Source organism: Schistocerca nitens, chromosome 7, assembly GCF_023898315.1.
Source record: "Schistocerca nitens isolate TAMUIC-IGC-003100 chromosome 7, iqSchNite1.1, whole genome shotgun sequence".
Lineage (NCBI taxonomy): Eukaryota > Metazoa > Arthropoda > Insecta > Orthoptera > Acrididae > Schistocerca > Schistocerca nitens.
Genome location: NC_064620.1, coordinates 43387785 through 43412295, shown reverse-complemented (window position 1 = coordinate 43412295; position 24511 = coordinate 43387785). Strand labels below are relative to the sequence as shown.

The 24511-nt window shown below is 41.9% G+C and overlaps 1 protein-coding gene across 1 annotated transcript in view; it reads right to left on the bottom strand.

Annotated features, from left to right (window-relative positions):
* LOC126195465 (dynein axonemal heavy chain 1-like) overlaps nt 1-24101 on the bottom strand; it is a 963710-nt gene extending 939609 nt beyond the window's left edge. The window contains exons 1-4 of the mRNA XM_049934091.1: nt 23868-24101; nt 23541-23779; nt 3230-3565; nt 1591-1717 (exon numbers count right to left, since the gene is read on the bottom strand). Coding sequence (XP_049790048.1) covers nt 1591-1717; nt 3230-3565; nt 23541-23779; nt 23868-24101 — 936 coding nt within the window. The remainder of the gene's footprint in view (nt 1-1590; nt 1718-3229; nt 3566-23540; nt 23780-23867) is intronic.
* Between the last annotated feature and the right edge of the window lie 410 nt (nt 24102-24511).

The following is a 24511-nucleotide window of genomic DNA, read 5'->3' as shown; positions in this document are numbered from 1 at the left end:
TCGGCCACTCCGGCCGGCTGGAAGAACTCCCTCACGAAAAAACCATCTGGATACTGCGACATTTTGTAATCTTTGCTATGAAGACAGTAGCTACAACTTGAGGTAACTGCTTGGTCAGCAGCTCTGGACAATTTCTAAAACGAGCGAGAATAAAAGTGGGAAATCTTTTGTTTCGCAATATGGGCTTAGTATTTCGGACTAAAGAAAGTAATCCAAAGACATGAGGAGATTAAAGTTACGCTCTTCGGATCATTATTGCTACAAGTGGTGGACACGGAATGACTTCTTAAGGATATAATTATAGCGGACAGACATGAGAAAAAGTTGTAAAACAATGCGTACTTGACTTGGTGATGCTTGCAGATGTGGTTAGTAACGCAAGATTCGGACAGTATATGGAAGGCACATGCATATAAATCGCTAATTTAGAAAAGATGTTCCAGTTAATGTAATCCTAGTTGATATAAGCGCAGCATGAACATTTTCGGAATGAGGAATTTTAGTTATAAGAAAAGGGTTCGCGACGCAGTCTCTGTCAAGTTTCTTTCGGCCAGTAATCGAACAGGGAATCAAAGCTGATTTCAGTCGAAGATTTTTACGCCTTTAAGCAGCGTCTTGGTCGCAAGAAAACTTTTGTTTCACCGTCTCCGTTATCAGCGAATGCTTTTATATTAATGTGTACGTAGAAATTTAATTCCGTAACCAAGTTTTAGGACGTTTAGTTCAAGAACAGCATCGCCAGGAAGATTTGTTTTAAGAACGGCTGTCGGGTTTTAGACTGGCGTCACTTTAAATGAATTTCCACAGTTCCAACAGATTTTAATCTCGGATAGAATCTCCACTTCAAAAGTTTGGTTGCCAAGTAGCACAAGAAGACTGAAATATTTTATTTTCAAAGAGAATTTGAGTTACATTTATCAGGAGTTGAGTGTTCCATTGCGTTTCGCAGTAATAAACCACCAGAAGAGATGATGTTCTATTTCAACGCATCCTTTTTTTCTATTCATTTTCGGCGAAAAAAGTAAGAGTGTAAATGCCAAGTTACGAATCCAGTGTTTTGGAAATTCGATCTCCAGTCGGTTCAGGTATTTTCTGTCACTTACCGCCTCCTTCGTCTCTGGCAAACGATGTTAATGTGAGAAATGCTAAGGTGCACTGTAATTTGGAGTCCTAGCTCTAATGTAGTTGCCCTGCAACTAATTGGACAAGTCAGTCCAAATGTCAGAGGAGAAGAAGAAGAAGTAGAAGAAGAAGAAAAGGAAAAAAAAACAGCTGTGAGCAAAAAGTTGAATTCCGTTCCTGGTATTGCAATATTTCACAGGTCAGTCGCATAGTCCAGCTTTAAAATGAAATTCTTTCTGTAGTTAAGAATCCAACCAATAACAATGCCAAGTAAATAAATATGTTTTTAACAATAACCTAACGTAAGAGAGACAGAGTCTTCAGATCCAGTTTACGTGAGACATAAAGTCATTCTATGAGGGTATACTGAACCTAAGGCGTGGTGATAGTAGAGTGTGTAAATATCGCTTGTCTACGTAACTAAACTAACTGAAACATTTAGTTCAGGAACATTTCAAATCAGTTTACCCTGTCGAGACTGTCCCTTGGAGGCGAAAACTTTAAGCCTGATGCCATTTTCAGCAGTTTATTGAGGCTTGCTTCGTTTAGATCTGGTATTCCCGGCAGCATCATACAGTCGACGTAGAACTGGTACCTTCGGAATAACAATAAAAAATAAAAACTATTAAAACGTATAGCGGCTAATTGTGACACATGAATATGAATTAATTCGATAAGTTTAGAATATAATGTACTCACTACTGTTCACAAACATTTCGATATACTGAAATAATATTCCTTATACTTCACACTTTTCAAAATAGCGAGTGTTTTGGTATTTGGCTAATTTTCCTACACACTCTCTCCCATTGTATATAGTGAAATACTGAAACAACTACCGAGCGAGGTGGCGCAGTGGTTAGCACACTGGACTCGCATTCGGGAGGATGAGGGTTCAATCTCGTGTCCGGCCATCCTGATTTAGGTTTTCCGTGATTTCCCTAAATCGCTCCAGGCAAATGCCGGGATGGTTCCTTTGAAAGGGCACACCCGACTTTCTTCCCCGTCCTTCCCTAATTCGACGAGACCGATGACCTCGCAGTCTGGTCTCTTCCCCCAAACAACCTAACCCAACTGAAACAACTTTGACCATTTTTAAAGTATATATTCACTTATGTAAAGGCACCGAAGAGCTCATGGAAAAATGAGTATATGGATATTGCTCTCGCTGGTTTTAAGTGGCTGAAATTTTTCGAAACAGAAGAGGAACTGTGATGAATGTTAAGAGCCGAAGTCGACGACACTCTGCACATTTTCAGTTGCATTGGCGTGCCATTAGGAGATGGAACCGAGACATTTACCTTTACTTTTACGTTTAGAAATGCATTATACAATAAACAGTGATACTAGCAATTTTGCTTTTGACTATCGATATATGCCAATTTCAGAACATCCACGTATCGTCTGTATGAAAGGAGATCAAATTATAGAGTACTCTTTTAACATTTCCTAACTGTTGGTTGCAAAAGGTTTCTTTGCTGTGAGTTCAGCGCGGTAGATTGTTAACCGAAAATGCGCGAGTTCGATTCCCGACCGAGTTGGACATTTCTCCGCTCGCACTGGGTGTTGCGTTGTTCTTACCTTCGTATCGTCATAACTAACATAAAAAACGATAGCATGGCGGCACATGACAAATCTAAGCCGGTGTAACTTCGTACCAGGGTACGGTTTGACGCTAATGAACACACTGAATTGTCGAAGCACACTCTAGTATCATCTTTTCACTGTTGAGGTGGCTGTGTGGGTGCGTATCGAAAACCAATAAATTAAAAAAGAGCTCTCGAATGCTATGAGAATGCGTACATCTGTACACTTTTTTTTAAAAAAAAAAAGAACGAATACAGTTGTTCCAGTATATCTTTATATAGAATGGTAGTGATTATTCGTATAGCTAATAAATTGAGTCTTTGAATACTGCTACTAGTCGAAAGTATAGAAATAAAATCATTAAAAGAGTCTGTGATCATTATGTTATCTTATATTAATGTTTCTAGCTGCTTTTGAATGTCACAGATTTTAACAATTCGGGGACGCCGCAAAAAAGGATACTATGGTTGCTGCTGCATAGCATGAAATGCCCTCTGGTTTGCACTTCCGGCTTACTCACTTTATATTGTTTTCGGCCTCGTCTCTCCTCTGAACGGCATCTGCGATTCTATCGGCAAAATTTATTGGATCTTCCGCTTTAAACATGACGTAGATCCTGGGTAGATGAAAGATTCTGTCAGTCCCATCAGATGTGCTGAGAACTGTGTACAGCTTCGCCTCCTTGTCGTAATCCGTGACTGCAACGCGGACCCAGTCGTAGAGGCTGGTTATATCCTTGTCTGGGCCGGTAGGGATGCTGCCGTCAGTTCCTCCGGTGAGCGGGATAAATGCTTCGGCTGGAACTGGGTGCCTAACATCGTCGACGATGCCGACATTTACCCATTCATCCGGAGTCCTGTAAGTACAGAAATTTTATGTGTGACACGGTTTTAATAACAACTAATTCTGCAACATGCAAATCAGTAAATTTTGTAGTATTGGGAAGGTGCTGTTGTCAGTAGGCTGCTGCTACATTCTTTCTTTGCACCACGACACGAGGGGAATTGAAAGTTCCCATGCCAACACATGAATTCTCGCTTTAGTAGCTACCACCATTTTAAACTTATAAGTGGCGGCTTTGCACAACTAGCCTATACTAACTGATCAATCAATTACAAAATCTTTTTTTTACTTAGCAAAAGACGTTTCAAATAATAAGATCACTATTTTTAACAGAAAAAGATTCAAAAGTAGTGCAAAGCTTAGAAAATGTGGCAGTATCGACAATAGAACGTACTTATCGGAGTCGGTTAATACATTCAGTGATAACCAAGATGGCTACTAGTGTTCTGTGTGTGTGTGTGTGTGTGTGTGTGTGTGTGTGTGTGTGTGTGCTGTTATAGGGTAACATAGTGTTATAAACAACGCTAGTGACATGTTAATAAATGAAATCCTAGTATATTATGATGATTTCAGTTTCTTGTCAAAACATCAGTCAGCATATTTATAAAATTGTTCACTTAGTGCGTAAGTTATATGCTGTTGATTTCATTTATTTATACCACATTAGCGTATTTAACTTGAAACTTTGTTACATGCGTCGTTTTGTAAATAGCTGGGAAGACAAAAGTTATCGAGCGATCGGAACTAAATAAAGGCCGCCTAGCCAATGCTTAAAATATTAATTATCTGATTAATATTCCAGTCATAATTCTCTTACTTGCATAAGAAAGTTAGTATATCTTAATTCGTACTTACTTTCTGATTCCCTTGAGCTAAGTGTTTGGTCACATCTGTACGTTAGGTTATTGTTATGAGTCGGCCTGCTGCATTATTTTGTTTAACGTGGACAAAGCCAAAGACTGCAAACTAGTGCTGCGGTTAAGCACGACTCAAACGGATCGCGTAATTTACGTCACAGGCTCTGCTCAAGATTTCGATCGTCTCGCGATGTAGTAATTTATGTTCGTACAATCTCCACGACGTGTGTCAGCGCTGTCATAATATTCTCGCAATCGCATTTGATTTCGGCGTTGTACAGGAATTTATTCACAACAGAATAAAACAATGTTATTAATGTACTATGGACTTTATTAATAAAATAAACTGTTGGTAAGGACTGAAGTATCTTCTATGGTGCAGATCATAGTAATCATACTCAACTTAATTTTTAAGCTTTCGCTTGTCCCGCGATCTAGCGACGTCTGTTGGTACTATCTCCACGCCGGGCCTCCCAACTCTTTGTTTTCGCGATAGTAGTTAAAAGTCATTTAATATGATTATTTTGATTACTAGGCGTTTAATTTCTAACAAGGGAACCTCCCCATCGCACCCCCTTCAGATTTAGTTATAAGTTGGCACAGTGGATAGGCCTTGAAAAACTGAACACAGATCAATCGAGAAAACAGGAAGAAGTTGTGTGGAACTATGAAAAAAATTAGTAAAATCTACAAACTGAGTAGTCCATGCAATGATAGGCAACATCAAGGACAATGGGAGGCAAGGAGCGCCGTGGTCCCGTGGTTAGCGAGAGCAGCTACGGAACGAAAGGTCCGAGGTTCAATTCTTCCCTCGAGTGAAAAGTTGAACTTTTTATATTCAGTTTATGTGACACTCTCTTATGTTTTCACCACTTTTTTGGGAGTGATTATCACATCCACAAGAAAACAAATCGGGCAAGGTAGAAGAATCTTTTTACCCATTCGCTAAGCGTACAAGTTAGGTGGGTCGACAACATATTCCTGTCATGTGACGCACATGCCGTTACCATTGTCGTATGGAATATATCAGATGTGTTTTCCTGTGGAGGAATCGGTTGACATATGACCTTGCGATCAAATGCTTTCGGTTCCCATTGGAGAGGCACGTCCTTTCGTCTACTATTCGCACGGTTTTGCGGTGCGGTCGCAAAACACAGACACTAAACTTATTACAGTGAACAGAGACGTCAATGAACGAACGGACAGATCATAACTTTGCGAAAATAAAGAAAGTAAAATTTTCAGTCGAGGGAAGACTTGAACTGAGGACCTCTAGTACGGCAACTACTCACGCTAAGCACGGGACCACGGCGCTCCTGAGTTCACGTTATCCTTTATGTTGCATATGTTACGCATGGACTACTCAGTTTGTATATTTTAGTAGTTTTTATCATAGTTCCACACAACTTCTTCCTGTTTTCTCGATTGATCTGTGTTCAGTTTTTCAAGGCCTATCCACTGTGCCAACTTATAACTAAATCTGAGGGGGGTGCGATGGGGAGGTTCCCTTGTAAGTAACTGTTTTCCTTCTATCATCTGAATTTTTCCCTTCTTGTCTTCAAGTTGATTAAAGGGTAACAGCTATTTTTTATCTGGTATTCTAATATGTGAGCAGGGAACGAAACGGTCATTAGAAACCCACTTGGTAAATCATTATTGTGTCTATATTAGTAAATGACTACCCGGTGCACCGCCACGCGGTTTCAGTTTCAGGTTACCTATCTAACGGCTTCAAGGGGCAACAAATATTGATTTGCAATATTTCGTATCGTAATTGACCGAATTTAACAATTTAAAATGCTGCCACAATCTACTAATTAAGAGCTATAATCTTCCGTTAAAGGTTTAACATAGTACGAGAGGTATTGTAGTTCAGGTCGCGCAAATTACCCAGACTCTATATTCATCCAGTATTCCAGTGTGAGAGCACTTGGTGACTTGCAACGAACGAGCCACACAATTTTAAACTTCTGTGAAACTTTTTCTCGCTCCATGATGATTACAGGAAAAATTCTTATCGCTCACTGCATTTTCACTGTTCATGCACTAAATTTTCAGCTGCAGGCATGTGCAAATAATTTATTACTTCTTTTCTACCAATTATAATCGCAGTATGCTTTGCAGACCGTATTCATATACACGGTAAACTACATAAAATTTGCACCGCAGATATTGCGGAACTGGAAAGTGCTACTTAAGTGCGGTTTTCACAGAATGGAATGGTAGTCAGGGGCCCGAATTGTTATCCAATCAACTGATAGTAATAATACTTAGAAAGTATATTTCTTGTGCAAACATTCACTTTTTGAAATGGAACAATGGCTTTGGGCACTAACAAACTAAAAGTAGATTACATTAGAATGTCAGTGGTATTTGTTGCAGGAATCTAGTGCGAGCCATTTACAAGATATATTTTAAAAAGCTCTCACGCCGACTCTTGTACAAGACCTGTGGTAGCACACACTAAAGAAAAACACAAATGTACACATTAAGTGGACTCTGACCAGTAAGGAGACAATCACAGGTTGTGTTCACAATGACCACCGGTAGCCGTAATACACGTTTCCAGTCTGGTATGGAACGACTGTTGCACACGTGCTAACATTTCAGCGGAGAAGTCAGAGCAGGCTGCACTAATACGTAGTTGCATATCATCGGGTGTAGTTGATATGTCTTGTAGATAGTGTCTTTCAGCCTCTCCCACAGAAAAAAAGTCTACAGGTGTCAAATCCGGGGAACGGGTCGGCCAAGGTACAGGTCCTTTGCGTCCAATCCAATCCAGACTATGAATCGAAAGATGAACAGCGTAGCTAAAAAGTGGAATCTGCTGCAGAAAAGATAATTCCGGCGCTTTCACAGAGAAATACAAAACAGATATAAATGCAGCGTGTTAACTTCAAGTTGGCGGGTTGCAGGAAGCAGAGGAAGCTATCTGGGCCTCCGTAAAGAAAGCGGCGGGGTGAGGAGCCATGAGGTGGAGGTTCCAACAAATCCGCCAGCTTCTCGCAGTACTGTCACTGTCACAGTCTTCTGCTTCCGCGACAGTAAAAGTCACGCACGGAGGTTGATACTCGCTTAAATGTTGTTGGTAATCGAAACTGAAATTATGTGGTGAACTGGCATGTTTATTAACGACCCAACTTCAACAATCACGTACACCTGTCACAAGTAATAACAATTGTAACTGAAACAGGTACGTACACTTATCACGAGGGAAGAAAAATGTGCGAAATGCAGTGGAGTATAACACAGAAGACAACAATGGCTACCTCACACAGCACTACGGTAGCTAACGGTGGCTGTAACCAAAAACAAATGACTATCGGCTGAAACCTTCCGACTTCTGTCAATTTAAGACTAGGGAGGTGATCGAAAATCTCACAGTGCTGAACAGTATTGAAGACTTCGTTTGGTAAGTTTCCCTGATCGAATGTTAAAATGACAGTTATCTCATTATTATTGAGGATTTCGCAGAGATTACGCCAATCGTAGTACTCAGCATGTTGAGCTAATAAATGAAAACGCTCAGTGATTAAAATTTGGTTAAAATAAATGCCCAATTTCAGCTACAAATGAGAGAAATCTGTGACTGTCAGATCAGTAAAGGTACGCGCTGTAGTGGATGGGTGACCGTCCGGGTCTGCCGAGTACAGTGTGTAAACTTTTAGATGGCAGACCTCTCCCTAGTCCTGAATCGGCAGAAGTCGGTAAACGTCCGGAGGCTTCGGTAGGCACGCAGTTTCGACTGCTGCCAACATTACGTAGCTGACTGTGTTGTACAAGGTAGCCATTGTCGTCTGCTTCGTTATTGTTTTGCGCTGTACTGTTCTGCGTGTTTTTATTGTGCAGTTGTGCTAAACATTATCAAAATGAGTGAAGAGGCAGTTGCTGGCCCATCTCGGGAGTCGCCAACAACCCCTACCGGCAGGCCTACGGTTAGAAGGAAGCCAGTATTACGTAGCGATGCTCGCAAAATTATATTGCGTGTGATTGAATGCTACGAAAGGGAAAGGGAGCAGAAAAAATTGCTTCACCCCATTTACAAATCTTCAGTGAGAGCTGCTACATACACAGGACAAAGCATGCGTAGCATTGGAAGATCCAAACAGTTTTCCAAGAATCATCCTGGCGTATCACCACAAAGGCCTGGCAAGAAAAGGTGAGTTTCCATTTCAGATATTTTATTCGCGATCACTTTGAAGGAATCACCAAAATTTCATCGCAATCGGATGAATGGTTTCGGAACTCACAGAGGGCAGACATACATACGTTCATTTTTATATATAGAGATTGACAGTTATGTTATACAATATGACCTGTTTAAGTATATTTAAATTTTATAATTAATAGTTTTAACATTGCAGGGAATGAAATAAAATGAAAAAGAAGTTGGGAATAATGGGAATCGAACGCGGGTCCGCTGCGTGACAAGCCTTTACCTAATCAATTGCGCTACGCGTACAATGATAACCTAACTGTTGAATCATTGTTCATTAGTGTTTTCGGGCGTTCGGAGAACAACTCACCAAAGTTTCATTGTAATCGGATGAATGGTTTGTGAGCGCATAGTAGACAAACATACATACATTCATTTTCATATATATAGATTTTAATGTACATGACGATTTCAGTTTCGTTTACGAAGAACATTTAAAGCGAGTTTTACTTCCAAGCCTTTCGTCTGCTTTCGTGTAAGCATGACGCGCAATTTGTAGTGCCAGCACTGCAACTGGTAGGCGTGCCTTGTCCCCCCCCCCCCCCCCCCAACGGCTTCTCACCCTTCACCAGCCAATGCTTGCTTCCTCCTCTCCCCGCACTCCCCTCAAAACTCTGCCGTCTTAAAGTTAACACACTGCACTGTTGGCAGCAGGAAGCACTGAGCTCTTGTGAGGGAAGTTGAGGAGCTCCGTTCACGAAAACTGACAATGGCTGGGAGAGCGGTGTGCTGACCACATGCCGCCCATATCCGTATCCAGTGACGCCTATCGGCCGAGGATGACTCGGCGGTCGGTCGCTACTGTTGGGCCCTACAGGGCCTGTTCGGACGGAGTTTGGTCTTAGTTTCATTTAAACATACATATTTGATAGTTGGCTTGTTATTCACCAGACTGTAAGTTACAAAGCGCTTAGTGATAGGGACTTAGTCGGCTGTCACATGATTTTGATGTTGGTTTCGAATATCGTAATGGCATGGCAGTTCGATGGGGACTTGCGTGGTCTGCGTGTACCCACTGTCTCGGCTCTCAGTTACATCCCTACCGCCTACTGTCTACTATTTGTGAAGGTTCTGTTGTGGTCGGTTCCAGTAGTTGGTACGACAGCAGAGAAGCAAGCTCCGTTAACCTAACTGCAACGGATTTCGTTGTCAGGTTTTTAGTTCGAGATTCTGCGGCATTGTTTTTCTCGTATCACTGCATATTCAATCCAACTTTTTCCCAACAAACTTCTGTTTACGCATAGACCATGTACTCCACGCCTAGGGTGCCAGGAGGAAAGGGGGCGCGTAGAACCCTCCATCGGCGCTTCTGTTTTCTAGCAAGCAGAGTACAGCTTGACATTCTTAAATAATGTAGAGTGATCTTCAGCAGTAAAAGTAACTTAGGGCGCATCCCAGTGAAGTGTTCTAGAACCCTTACTTTTCACAATATAATGTAAATGACTTGGTGGAAGACGCTTTTTATGATTGATGTTTTATGCAGGGGAGCAGCAACGCTAGAAACTTGTAGCGAAATACAAGAAGCACTGCAGGGGATCGACTCATGGTGCAGGGATTGGAATTTGATCTTCAATGTGAATAAATACTGTGTAAACGTAAGACAGGAAGATTCTTTATTGTATCATTACACAATTGCAGAACAATTATTGGAAGCAGTTACATCCATTAAATGTCTGAGAGTTTGTGTACAACGACTACATAAAACTAATAGCAGGCGAGGAAGATGTTAAACTGAGATTCACTGGGAGAATTCTCAGGAAGTGTAGTTATCGACTAACGGGATATAACGAACGATCAAAAAGTTCCCGTTCGAAGACCGTAACAATCCAGAGTCGGCATGCCAATCAGGTGAAATCGCCGTGAGCATTGAGGCAATCATCCTGCAGAATCACCGGATTGAAGATACACGTTTGTTAAACAGTACTGGTTAAATACCGTATCCTACTACGTGAAGAAGTCTGTAACTGCCTGCTGCACATCCTTGTCCGACAGGAATCGTCGATCCTTAAAGGCCTTTTTTAAAGAGACCGAAAGCGTGATAATCACATGGGAAGAGATCAGGACTATAGGGTGGGCGTTCAAGTGTTTCCCACTGCAGTTGGCGTAATTTCTTCGTTAGGCCGGTATTACACTATCAAATTTCTTTGTCAAAAATCTTTGTCAAAGATATTTGATGGTGTAATAGGGAACTTTGTCAAATGTCGTCCAATATTTGATCAAATCTAGGGCCTCGCTGTAGATGTCAAATGTCGTCCAATATTTGATCAAATCTAGGGCCTCGCTGTAGATTTGATCAAAGAAGTCGCTTGTGGTGGTGGTGGTGGTTAGTGTTTAACGTCCCGTCGACAGCGAGGTCATTAGAGACGGAGCGCAAGCTCGGGTTAGGGAAGGATTGGGAAGGAAATCGGCCGTGCCCTTTCAAAGGAACCGTCCCGGCATTTGCCTGAAACGATTTAGGGAAATCACGGAAAACCTAAATCAGGAGGGCCGGAGACGGGATTGAACCGTCGTCCTCCCGAATGCGAGTCCAGTGTGCTAACCACTGCGCCACCTCGCTCGGTGAAGTCGCTTGTCTTCTGTGACATGTTCCACAAGGAGCGCTAGCATCGCTGCAGCATTCTGTCTGTGGTGTGAGGTGCTTTACAACGTGAGACACCCTGAATACAAAAATAGATTAAGAACATTGGAGACGTGACCTGACCTAACCTAACCCAACCCTCTCCTGTAGCAAGGAATCGGAGTGTTACAGGGAGCCTGTCTTCTACAGATGTAGCTGTTCTTAAGTGAATATTGTGCTTTGTGATATGAGGATACACTTCACTGAGCACATACAGAAATGTATGCTCATCCATTCTTAAGTAATTGATGTACGACTTGACGTCCTCCACTATAAGCTCACATAACAAGATTTGTTGAATGCTCTTATCGTGCGTCGTAAAACCCACGGCTTCACCCAGGTATGTTTCCGTTTTTTCCCCAGCTTCTCTTCCGCATGTGCACACAGAGCAATTGTGGTACACGCAACTGATGCGATTAATAAGAAGTTGTTGTTGTCAGTCGTCTTGAACTTTGACGAAAAATATTATGACAGTGTAATACCCCTCCTAGCGCTACGTCAAAGATCTCAGTCAAATATATTTGACGGAATATTTGATCACATCTTTGACAAAGAAGTTTGATAGTGTAACACTGGCCTTACGACACGTGCGATATGGTGGCGTGAGTTTTCATGAAGCAGCGGCACCCCGCGGCTCACCATTCCACAGCCGTGGTTTCCGACAGACAATGCTGCCCTGTACAAATTTTTCATTCTCCGGCGGACGTATACCGATGTTCGTCCTTCAGCAGCCAAGAAAATAACAGCAGCGTGTTGGTCCTGTATTGCTCCATTTGGTAACAACGTATTCATAGTTCAAGTTCCTGCATTTACCGCATGGAAGTTGGAAAGACACGAACGCTACACGAATTCCTTGCCTACATGTCGGTGCTGCATCGAAGTCTTGCTACGTTACTTATACGATGCAGTGACGCCCACAAACGGAAACCTTTTCACCGCTCGTTATAGCATATAACTTACAAAATCATCATTTTATCAATACTTGAATATTACTCGCTTGGGATTCGTAGGGGACAAAATTGTACGTAGAGGATAATGTATCTAGGAACAAATATTTTCAGTGCTTCTCAGTGTAGTGTCTGATTTTAGAATCGCGTGAAGGAATGCGCACTAGAGACTGCCTTAAGCATTTCCCTCCATTTTCTACAATTTTTGTTATTTCCAGACATGAAATTGCGTTTTGTACAGCATTTGTAAATATTTAGAGTTCTACATATTTAAGTGCTGTATAATATATTAATGTTATGTGGGACACATTTTTAGTTCTTTAGCTACAGTATTTTATGGCAATTTAAATTATATATATTTTTAAAATTAACTACATAACGTGTGGACGGTAAAGCCATACTTAATCGGCCGTGCACCATCGTGAACCTTAACAGAGGGTCTTCTGTCATGAAAAATGAGCTATTTGCAAATTAACTGACTTCCGATGAATTCTTCTCGGGTTATCAGCCGAGTGGTGGCGTCGTCTTGTTGCAACGTTTCATTGAGTTTCGTACCCATCACATCGCCAGAAGATGATGGGTACGAAACTCATTGAAATCGCATATAACTGACTTCCGTCAATGTCTTAACACTTTTACCAGTCTTGAAAATTTAAATTTGTGTCACAATAGCTTCAGTTTCAAAATGTATTTAACTTTCAACCGGTTTTTGATAGTACTTCTCCTTAATTTGCTTTCGCTTACTGATTACTGGTGTGTAGTAAAGTAATAATATAACAGTCTACAAAATAAAGTATTCACCAGAGTTTCTCGATTGCAGCGCTTTTAAATTTCATTAGAATATTTGTGCCTACGTACATGACCATGTTGTATCTTGGAACATGGTTGTACATCTGGAAAAAGTTTAATTTTCTGAAGCAATTTTTGTCATTTGAGAAAAGATTGCAGCGCTACAAGAGAGGCGTTCTGCATCACGAAGCTGTTTACTGCTAAAATTCCGAGAGCGTCCGTTCCTAGAAGAGTCAATCAATACATTGCTTTCTCGTGCGTATATTTTACGGAAAGACCGTGAAAGTAGAATCAGAGAGATTCGAGCTCACACACAGGCTCAGCAACAATTGCTCTCCCCGTGGAGTAGTCGCGACTGGATTGGGAAAGGTAGAGAGTGGGATTGGTACGCAACATACCCTCTGACACACACCTTAGGATGGCTTGCAGAGTATAGATATATATACGTTCTTCCTGTAGATGTGGCCACGGGGGCCGTACGGAATGGGGGCGCCGAGAGATCTCGATCGGCTCTGCAGTTGTAGGACTGCGATTGTTAAAGTCACTGATCCAACTGCTGTGTTGTTTCTAGAGATGGGCAAACTCGTTCTTCCTTGGGAACTAAAGTGCGCGTCATATATCTTGGCGGCCGAGTTTAGGTTCGTTCTGCGCATCTGACGTCAGAAAACACAGTCAGCCAATGAACAGAGAACGACGTTGCCAGATCTCGAATGCAGTGCAGAGCACGGACGAGTCTCTTCAGTTTTAGAAACGTTCAGTCATAAATACAGTAATAGAACAAAAGCAATGTCTTGATAGCAGACTTTCTTTTATAGAAAGTTTGGAAAAAGCATTCTTTATACCAATAGCTTCATATTCTATTAATTAATTAAACCAAACAAGCAATAAGACTCCTAATTCAGGCGATAGCAAGGAAAGGTGTTTGTAGGAATCTCACGAACTGCTTTTTCGCAATAAAGAACAGCGGTAATTGTTTATTTCCTATTGTACTTCGACAAAGCGTGAGTAATTCATAGTCATACCAACAGTGTTTATAAGTAGTTGCGTGAGGTGTTAGACTCCTTATGGAGTTACACTGTTCGATGAGTCGATGTAATTGCTTACAGCCATGACTCACCGACTCCGCCGTCTTCAATGACACTTCGGACGCCTTTGCGACGGCAAAATAAAGTTAAACCAAAGGACTCCGTGGCTGGAAGTAACTCAAAAAGTAAAAGTAACTCAAAAAGTAAAGTCAGCGCAAAAACTGGCACAAAACCTGCGGATGTAGGTTCGAAGTCCGACGGTGAGATGGACTGGGCTTCCTACGCTTCCCATCACCCACAAGTCTCGGACGATCATGAGTCAAGCTTATAAGTTTTTGTCCCTGAACATTAATAGAGTTAGGACAGATTTAAAATTAGCAATGCTACGGCAGTTTATCTATGAGTCCGAAGCTGATATAGTTCTGTTACAGGAAGTGTCTTCCTTAAATTTTCATGTATCAGGATTTGCAACAATCGTAAACACCGTGGCGGACGGGGGTACAGGTACGAGACGGAATCCCAGTGAGCAATATCGAAATGTTGGACTCCGGTAGAGGCATAGCTTGCCAAATTTTTGACGTCACCCTCGTCAATATCTATGCTCCATCTGGAACGACCTTAAAATCAGAAAGAGCTAACTTCTTTAAACAAGACATCATATACTTGCTACGCCGCAACCCAACCCAGTTGATAATTAGTGGTGATTTCAACTGTGTGATCCACAGGAAAGACCAATCGCCAAACTTTAATTACTGTAGGGAACTACATGATCTGGTGCGTCACCTGCAGCTGAAGGATGCGTGGGAACTAAAATTTCCTACCCTGGTAAAGTACACGTACCTGACCACCACCGCATGTAGCCGTCTAGACCGTTTGTACATCTTGAGAACATTTGCCAACATGTTCTGGACGCCGATGTCATTCCGGCTAGCTTCTCCGACCACTGCGCCCTCTGTGTCACAATAAATCTGGACAAACAGCATACTAAATGGCATAGGATTCCGTGGAGCCTAAATGTTTCTATTCTCGCCGATGCCTTGCTACAAGATGTCATCTCCACGACATGGGCGGATTGTCTCAAGCAATGCTGCAGATATCCGAGCAAGATAGCCTGGTGGAATGCTGTGGTCAAACGGAAAATGCGATTATCTTTAAGAAACTACAGTTGGCAACGGGCGCAAGATGTCAAACGCACGATTGATTTTTACCAAACAGTTCTGCGAGAGTTGTATACGACTACGACACCAACCAACACACAGCTGACGACCATCAAACAAATAAAGGCGAAGCTTATAGGCATAAAGCGAACGCAGCTTGAAGGACTGAAGATCAGATCTAAAGCAAAATCGCTTCAAGAGGACGAACTTGCATCGCTGTATCACCTCATAAAACATCGTGCCCATCGCAAGCGAGCTTTTATCGGGGAGCTGGACACAGATGATGGACTCCGTTTGACCCGACAGAGTGAGATTCTTACTGCAGTTTACCGGTACTTCACGGATCTGTACTCGCAATGCGATACATATGGTGATGACGGCGGCGATATCGCGAGTGCTCTGCCCACCGTAGTCACGCCTGCGGACAACTCGGCGGTCGTACACGATTTTGCTCCAGACGAAGTCCTTGAACTGATTTCTGGCTCGCCATCAAATAAATCCCCTGGCCCTGATGGTTTGCCACGGGAATTTTATGTGCGCTTCTGGCCCATAATCGGACACGCATTTACAGATGTTCTCAATGAAGTGATGCGAGGGAGTGACGTGCCGGCCGAAATGAAGGAAGGCCGAATTGTATTGATACCAAAAAGCAAACACCGAAAAACCTTAGATAACTTCCGACCTATTACTTTACTCAATTTTGATTATAAAACCTTCGCCAGAGCACTCAACAGCAGATTGTCCCCGTTAATGAAGCAAGTGATTCACAACCATCAATCATGCATCCCTGGCCGCACTATTATGACGCCCCTTTCGGAATATAGAGATGTAATAGCCATAGCGTCAGTCACTAACGTGAATCTCGCATTGCTGTTTATCGACTTTTGCAAGGCTTTTGATCGCGTCCGCCACGAGTACCTCCTACAGCTACTGCAGCGGTGTGGTTTTGAGCAACGGGCTATAAATGTCGTGCAACATTTCGTCACGGGCATTACAACGAGAATCAGCGTAAATGGACAGCTTACTCAACCCATCGAGGTCCAAAGAGGAGTGCCGCAGGGGAGCCCTCTCTCCATGATGTTATTTGTTTTATCGCTCGAGCCGCTCTTACGCTCTATTCATGACAAACTTGCAGGCCTTTCGATCGCCGGGACGTCCTTCGTGGTTCGTGCTTACGCCGACGACGTCGGAGTGTTATTGCGCAACGACGGAGACATAACAACCATCAAGACCGCGGTAGACGAGTACTGTCGTGCTTCCGGTGCTAAAATCAACGCCGGTAAATGCGCCTTTGTCAACATTCGAGGATTCGACGCAGTTATTATAACTTGGGCGAAGCGTGTCGAAAACCACACCACTCTGGGGATGATTATCGACAAATGCCCGCTAAAAATGAATGCAAAAAATTGGAAGCAGGTCACCAATAAAATGCAAGGTGCCATCTATGAAAACAATTGGCGGTCCGTTAACATTCTCCAACGCATACGACTCCTCAGCAGTTATATATTCAGTAAAGCGTACTATATGGCCCAACTATTTCCAGTTCCCAAGATGCAGGCCAAACACGTGATGAAACTCTCTAATAGATTTATCTGGCAAGGGCATCTGTTCAAAGTGAAATACACCACGCTGACGTCTTCCAGACAGGCCGGCGGACTAAACATGCCTGACATTAACCGAAAGTGTACTGCGTTATATATTAAACGAATCACCCGTTTGTTGGACAAGGAACCTCTCAGCGTAACCAGTTGGCTCTTCCGAACCTTACAGCCCACCGATACGCATCCACCCATTGATGTAGGTAAAATACATTACAAACTACGACATGTCAAGCAGTTTTTTCTTGAAGTAAGCTATATTGATGGACATTATTGCACGCAGGATTTACCGACGACGCAGCTGTTATTAAAAAGATGGACATCTCCAATAGTCCGGAATCCCATTGAACTTAATTACCCGAGTGTTCATTGGAAGGCAGTTTGGGACAACATAAGTTTAACCGTCCACACTGCTGAAGTGGCGTCCACATGGTATAAAGTGGTAAACGATGTTATACCCACTAATGAAAGGTTGCATAGAATCGGTTTAAGTGACAGTGATAAATGCGTCCGCTGTGGCCTGGTCGACACCTTACGCCATCGCTTCACTTGTGGCGGTCATCTCATTAACTGGAAATGGGTGCAGCAGAGGCTGGGCCTGATTACCCGCAGCAGCCCAGCCAGCCACTGCACCGACATCCTGCTCTGGCCGGACGCGAAACATTTTCCCGCTACCAAGAACAACACCGTGATGTGGATGTTAGGACAGTTTGTGACATATATCATCATCCACAATAGTGAAGATAATCTCATTAGTTTCGAGGCTTACATGAGAACGGCACGCTGGAAGATGAAACGTTACCCAAATTTCAGGAAGATGTTTGCTAACATGTTAGACATAATTTTTGAAAAACAAGGCGTAGGGTAATTCTCGATGCCGGTAAGGACACAAATCACATGCAAGACTATGTAGCGAACAAAATACATAACGAGTAAGGGGTTATACTAGTTCCTAGGACTACTCCCGACTTCTTAATGGTGTTATTAACTTCATTATGACATTTTCATTAATTTATGTTCCTGTGCATCTTTTGTTATCCGTTGAGTGCTCCAAATGACTGAGTTTGGACGGTTATGAATCAAATGACAGAACTGTCATTCCAGTTAAGACAATCAATTATATATATGTTTGCGTTTCGGATCTATGTCTCTGTATGACTGAAGAGGCTATTGTCAGTTTACTATTTATGTTCTATTTTGTAAGCTTACAAATGGCACTATATTGAAATGTGTTCTTCAGTCTATTGTAGGATACAATTTGTGTTGAATCAGTTCCAGCACTTCAATATTTTGTTTTTGTGCTTATGTAGATATATGGTTGTTTTAATAAAGGAAAAAAGATATAAAAAAAAATGTAGCGGAACGGTTAAGGTGTTGGGCTGCCCAGTGAAAGGTTACGAGTTCAAACCTCGTGCGGTGCTTAATATTTTCTTTATTTAAAAACAATATTGGAGTGCCATACTTCACGATTTTTATTCGTTTGAATGAAATTTCTAGTGCTTTGCCTCTTCATTAACTTTTTCGCTGCTGCAGACACGTGCTCCCCGCATTCCGCGCTGTGCGCGATTTTGTCATCACTGCACTTCCGCCTGTGCAGACACATGGTGTTCCCACTGCTTTGACACACTTATCATTCGATTTCACAAAAACTATTTGGCCAAAAAATTTGATTTTTACACGTCTTCTTGACTGATACCTTCCCCCCATAAATGACTTAATTTTGTTTTGATGTGTAGCATTAAATGTAGTAAACCATTGCACGAAATTTTGAAGAGTTTGCAGAGGTAAAAGTCCATAGCGTATACTTTCCGTATGGTCGATTTTAGTTGCCACAATGTTGAGAATGAAATGTGGACAATATACCTAAATTTCATATAATATTTACTGTATAACAATATCTCATTTAATTTAAGTACCACATAGGTGTCGTATGTAATATTGAGAAATATTCCGTCTTTCGCGACTGTAATAAAAGTTTTATTTACACAGGGCGCGTTTGGCTTTATTTTAAAGTGAAAGGTGAAAAGGTATGGCACATACACAATGGTATTCATGTTCTATTTCTTGTTTTTGTTCCACAGTCGCAGTTTTACCAATGGTATTGAAATATATCCCTATTCTGCAACTGTAATAAGCGACTTATTTAGACCAGATGCGTTTCTCTCTTTTGAAGCATCATAAGAGGACTGTATTTTGTGTCCTCCATTGCCAAGTCACCTTTCGTAGTTTTGTGCTGCGGTAGCACAATATTCAACGTTTGTGTTGGCTCATCAGTGTTTTAGCAAATAAATGCTGTTTGTGTGTGCCACACACAAAATTATATTTGGCATAGCTCTGAGCACTTCACTGACAGACGGTATATTCAAGTCCTAATGTTTTTGTAAGTCCACAGTTTTGTTTAATGTATTTTGCCTACTTCCTTTTGAGAGCTTTAAAATAAAGCCAAACGTGCCTAGTGTAAGTAAAACTTTTGTTACAGTCGCGAAAGGTGAAATATTTCTGAATATTACATACGACACTTATGTGGTACTTAAATTAAATGAAATATATAGGTATCTTGTCCACATTTCATTCTCAACATTGTGGCAACTAAAATCGACCATCCGGAAAGTATACTCTATGGACTTTACCTCTGCAAACTCTTCAGAATTTCGTGCAATGGTTTACTATATTTAATGCTGCATAATAACTGCGTTGAACATCGAAACAAAATTAAGTCATTTATGGGGGGAAGGTATCAGTCAAGAAGATAGGTAAAAATCTAATTTTTGAGCCAAATAGTTTTTGTGGAATCGAATGATAAAGAGTGTCAAAGCAGTCGGAACACAATGTGTCTGCACAGGCGAGCAGTGCAGTGACAAAATCGCCCACAGCGCGGAATGCAGGGAGCACGTCTTTGTAGCAGCGAAAGGGTTAATGCGGCCGTGGTGGCTTTACTTAATGAACTGCGCGCTCCCCCCTAAACGTAAGCTTGCGAACTATGCTATACTATGGCGCTGCTTCTCTTGGCGCGTGCGTCGTGTGCAACTGGCAACGCAGCAATCTCCCGCGTCTAGGCGGGCATGCGCGAGCCGCCAAGATAAAAGAATTGAACTATAGTTCACTGGTGATCTCTCTTTTTTTTGGGAACCATTCATTTTTACTAGTTCACCGTTCATTTGTGCATGGTATATGGTTCTTATGGAAACTTGAAAATTAGTAGCATGAGTAACTGAAGGATGGAAGGCGCCAGGAGAGGGTACTGGCCTCCCCCCAGGAGTACGAGGTCTTTATTCATGTTCCGTGATTCTGTAAAACCTCTCGTTTAGCCAACTGTAGTGTGAAGTGGCTGATCGCAGTGAAATAATATGAAGTGGCGCACTAAAAACCGCCAGCGACTACAGACCGCTCGCCAATTACGCACGATTTGTTGACCGCTACGAGAAGGATTGATAAACATGTAATTATTAGGCAGTGAAGAAATAACAAATAAGCTAATGCAAACAATAACTTCGAAGCAATTGATGATTGGTGGGCGACAGTGAGCAGTCAGGTGCTCGGTGCCGATTTTTCGTGCGCCACCCTGTACCGCTGAAATAATATTGTAGAATTATATTATCTTTACAAACTGTGAGACTAGATACTCGAATTGAAGTGCGGGCTTCAATCGGTTGTAAGTTGGTCTGCCTTCCATAACAACGAAAATGCTGTTTTACCTTGTATCAAAAAGGACGGAAAATGGCCACTCGTGTGCCCCGTGCCGACTGACTTCCTTTGCATGTGTAATAACAAAAAAAAAACTTGTCTTTTTATGTCTTCTGCTGTTTATCGAAATAATGAAGTAAGCTGATATGCCCTTTTCTTAACTGAAAAGATGTATGTATTACATACAATGTAATTTTTATGTAATTTACATAATTATGAAATACATTTTCATTACCGGTCGCGGACGCTGAATAGAAAAAAGAACCAGAAATGCAGAGTTCAAGAAAGGTTCAAAATGGTTCAAATGGCTCTGAGCACTATGGGACTCAACTGCTGAGGTCATTAGTCCCCTAGAACTTAGAACTAGTTAAACCTAGCTAACCTAAGAACATCACAAACATCCATGCCCGAGGCAGGATTCGAACCTGCGACCGTAGCGGTCTTGCGGTTCCAGACTGCAGCGCCTTTAACCGCACGGCCACTTCGGCCGGCTTCAAGAAAGGTTTGAAACAGATTTAGAGTGGGCGAAACGAACAACTCGACACTAGGAGCAGCCGGCAGTGGAACTGCGACGAGTGGCCACGCGAAGGACGAGACCGACCGAGACAGAGACTGGAACGGGACCGAGGCTGGAACGAGACCAACCGTTTCCCGTTCCCGGGAACTATAAGTAGAAAGCCGCGACCGAAGTGAACTATCAAAGACCGTTCCTTAGAATTCGTTCCTCTCTCCTTCCGTTCATCTTTGTGAACCGTTCCTTTCGACCCGTTAGTTCCCGGACGACGAATCTCTAGCTGTTTCACATCAATTCTGGCACAAGATTAACCTTCGAAGGGGCGCGCCGTTTTTCGTAACGCGAGCTGGCGCTCTGCGTATTTTGTACACATGCAAAGAATTGCTGTCATTAGATTACCAAGGTAAACATATACGAGCAAAATCACATATAATATTCGTTTAGTTAAATAATGATAAAACAGACTTTCATTATATCACTATGGTCCAGCGTACAAGTGCTACACCACAGAAAGCATTAAAAGGCGCAGTTGGTCAGATCGCAGCCAACGCTTAGCCGACTACTAATTAACCCATACAAAACTGCCTTATGTCAGAATGTGCTGCTCGCTCGCAGTCTGAGTTATTTTCTTGCACATCTTAATTATTTCTCACCTAGCTCGCGGTTCATTTTACATTAATGCTGCTCACCTGGACATACAGCACAACTTATCAGGGTGTTATCTGAAGCTGTAGTGTAGGAATAGGCACGGGCTCGCCACTGTAAAACAACAATGGAATGATAAATGCAATGTTATTTGTAGTTGGCGCACTTTATACATTGCTCAAGGTTTAACATTGCTTTAGTTGTCAGCTCATCATTACACGTGATAGTTACTATTTTTTTTAAAAAAATATTGTCCGCCTGCTTAGCTGGGTAGTAACGTGTTTTCCTACCATGCAGCGGGCCCGGGTTCGATTCCCGGCCAGGTTGGACACTTTTTCCGCTCGTGGAATGGGTGAAATGCTCCCTCCATCGTCACCAACGCACAAGTAGCCCTATGTGGCATCACCTGCAATATGACTTGTGGCCGAACGTCCCTGGATGGGGTCTACCGGCCATCAATGCCACACTATCGTTTCATTTATTTTAAAAAGTAGTCTGTGCAACATGCAACACGATGGGCGATGTAAAGAAGCTCATCGGCAAACAAATAAGAAAATAACTATCGAACAGAAAAAGGAAGATGTCGTTTAAGCAATTCCATTATTACAATTTTTGTAACATGGAATATTAACTTTGTAGCGAAACAAAGAAATGTACGAAAACTAGAAATGTGAAAAGTCGAAAACAAGATGTTGGGGATGACGAGGTTCGGCGCAGAAAAAGTGAGTAGAGTAATATCTGATTCCACCTGTCTGCTCTGACCAATGACGTGATGTTAGGCGTAGAGACGAACGTGTTATCTTAGTTACAACAACCATAGGTTAGGTTTAATAACAGGCCGATTACACTGTTGAAGATGGCAATAGACCATTATGATGTTCATACACGAACGTAAATAACACCCAAAGTATTTCAGTCAGCAAAGAAAATGAAATTAACGAGGCAACCGAGGAAATGAAGGGGTTTTGGGCGGGGATAAGCTTGAAAAACAATTAATAAAGATAGTAACATCCCAGAGGAACCACGATATCGAAAAATAGGACACGAGAATTCATCTGGAAGAAACGGAACGCAAATATACAGAAAATACATATTCTGAATCGAACAATTCGCTTGACCTATAGCGGTCAAACGAAGATAGCAATACCAGACACTATTTCTAAAAACGTCGAAAAATTACATGCGCAAATGTGTCTAGAATTAAAAATACAACTGCACAATGCATTTATATTATACGAGAAACTAATAAAAACACAGACAGCATGTAACAACAGGTCGCTTACATCCTTTGGAAAGTAAACTACTGACGTCATACGTCTTGGGTCAAAACGGACGAGTGGAAATTGACCTTGCTTTTGACCCCAGAAAAATATCCGGTCTAGGGCTCCGCCGCCTGTAAATCTAACCCTGTATCCTAGAAGTAATAGCTATCGCAACGGCCGCGGAATTGGATTAGTCGACATTTTGCAACTAACAAGCCATACAGCGCAATACTGTATTCACTGCCTACCGTAAACTCTACCCAGCATTAGACACGCAGAACTTCATAGTTAGATCTGTAATGTTGGTCTACTAAACTCAAGCAGGTTTACTCTGTAACGTCCTTATATGAACACTAGCATCCCGAAGTCTTCAAACTATTACTGACACCTAGCGATTTAGGACTAAGGATCCCATCGAACAAGAAAACTGCGATAAACAAGCCTAAATTTCATATCAAATGTTTTGTGTAACACGTTAAAAATGAAAGTGAGAAACACAACCTTACAATACTTGCGCGTGCCTTGCTAAACAGAAAGCGATGGCAGGGGGTGGGGGGATTAAATTGAGAAATGAAATTTGAAGTTAGCAGAACCGTGGGAGTGGTGCTAACAGATATTACGCTATATTTGGCTTTAAAGATGTAACCTATGAAATGGCGTAGTGAAAATATTCAGACCTGCAGTCGAAATCTTCGTCGTCAAATATTTCCAGTGGCAGATAATTCACAGTGCTGTACAATCCAAATCGTCTTTTGTGGCTAGTATAATGCTCCATAACATGAGGTGGTATCAATTTCTCGTTGCTAATATCCATTTCTTCTAACAATTCGCTGATTTTCAGACTAGCGTACTCCCTTTGTTGCCGAAACGTGTAGCCGACTTGAACCTTTGGCTTGAACGACTTGATAGGAAATGCCTGGTGGAAAGTTAAGAGAAAAAGATTTAAGTATTATTCTTTAGAAAAAAGAATTTGAGAACTCACTTTCGGGATTTATGGTACTCACTATGTCCCGCCCTTCTAAATATGTCGTCCACTGTCTTGCTGCTGCTACGTACGTCTCTCTTGCAATAGGAGGAATTTTTCTCATATAAACTGTGGGCTGTTTTCGCATCTTTTCAGCCAACTTCGTGCTTTGCGGACACTTGTGTCTTCTCTTTATTACCGGTAACTCTTCTTCATCTTCCTCCTCGCTGGTGTACGCAGCAGCGTACAGATTCTTTTGATTAGTATAGCTCATTTTCGTGTGTCAGTTTTCCTCTCACTATTTCAATAATTCAGTTATCTAATATTCGATAGATCCTCTACGTTGACTGGCGAACCGACGTAGAGGGAACACTAACTAAATTGTTTTTCTTTGCTTATGACTGTCTTGTCACCTCGGAATACTTATGCTTCATGGAATCCTAAATATTAGATTTATTGTTAAAAAAAGACAGCTGTTCTTTGCAGCGAGCAGTACTAAGTGCATAATTTATCGAATTATGTGAAATTTCCAATAATTTTTTAAAAACTGAATTGAAACACATCCTATAGATGCGAGTCGTAATGCTATAATGAATCTGGGGTATTTAGTCTTATTGGTTGTTTCGGGGAGGAGACCAGACAGCGAGGTCATCGGTCTCATTGGATTAGGGAAGGACAGGGAAG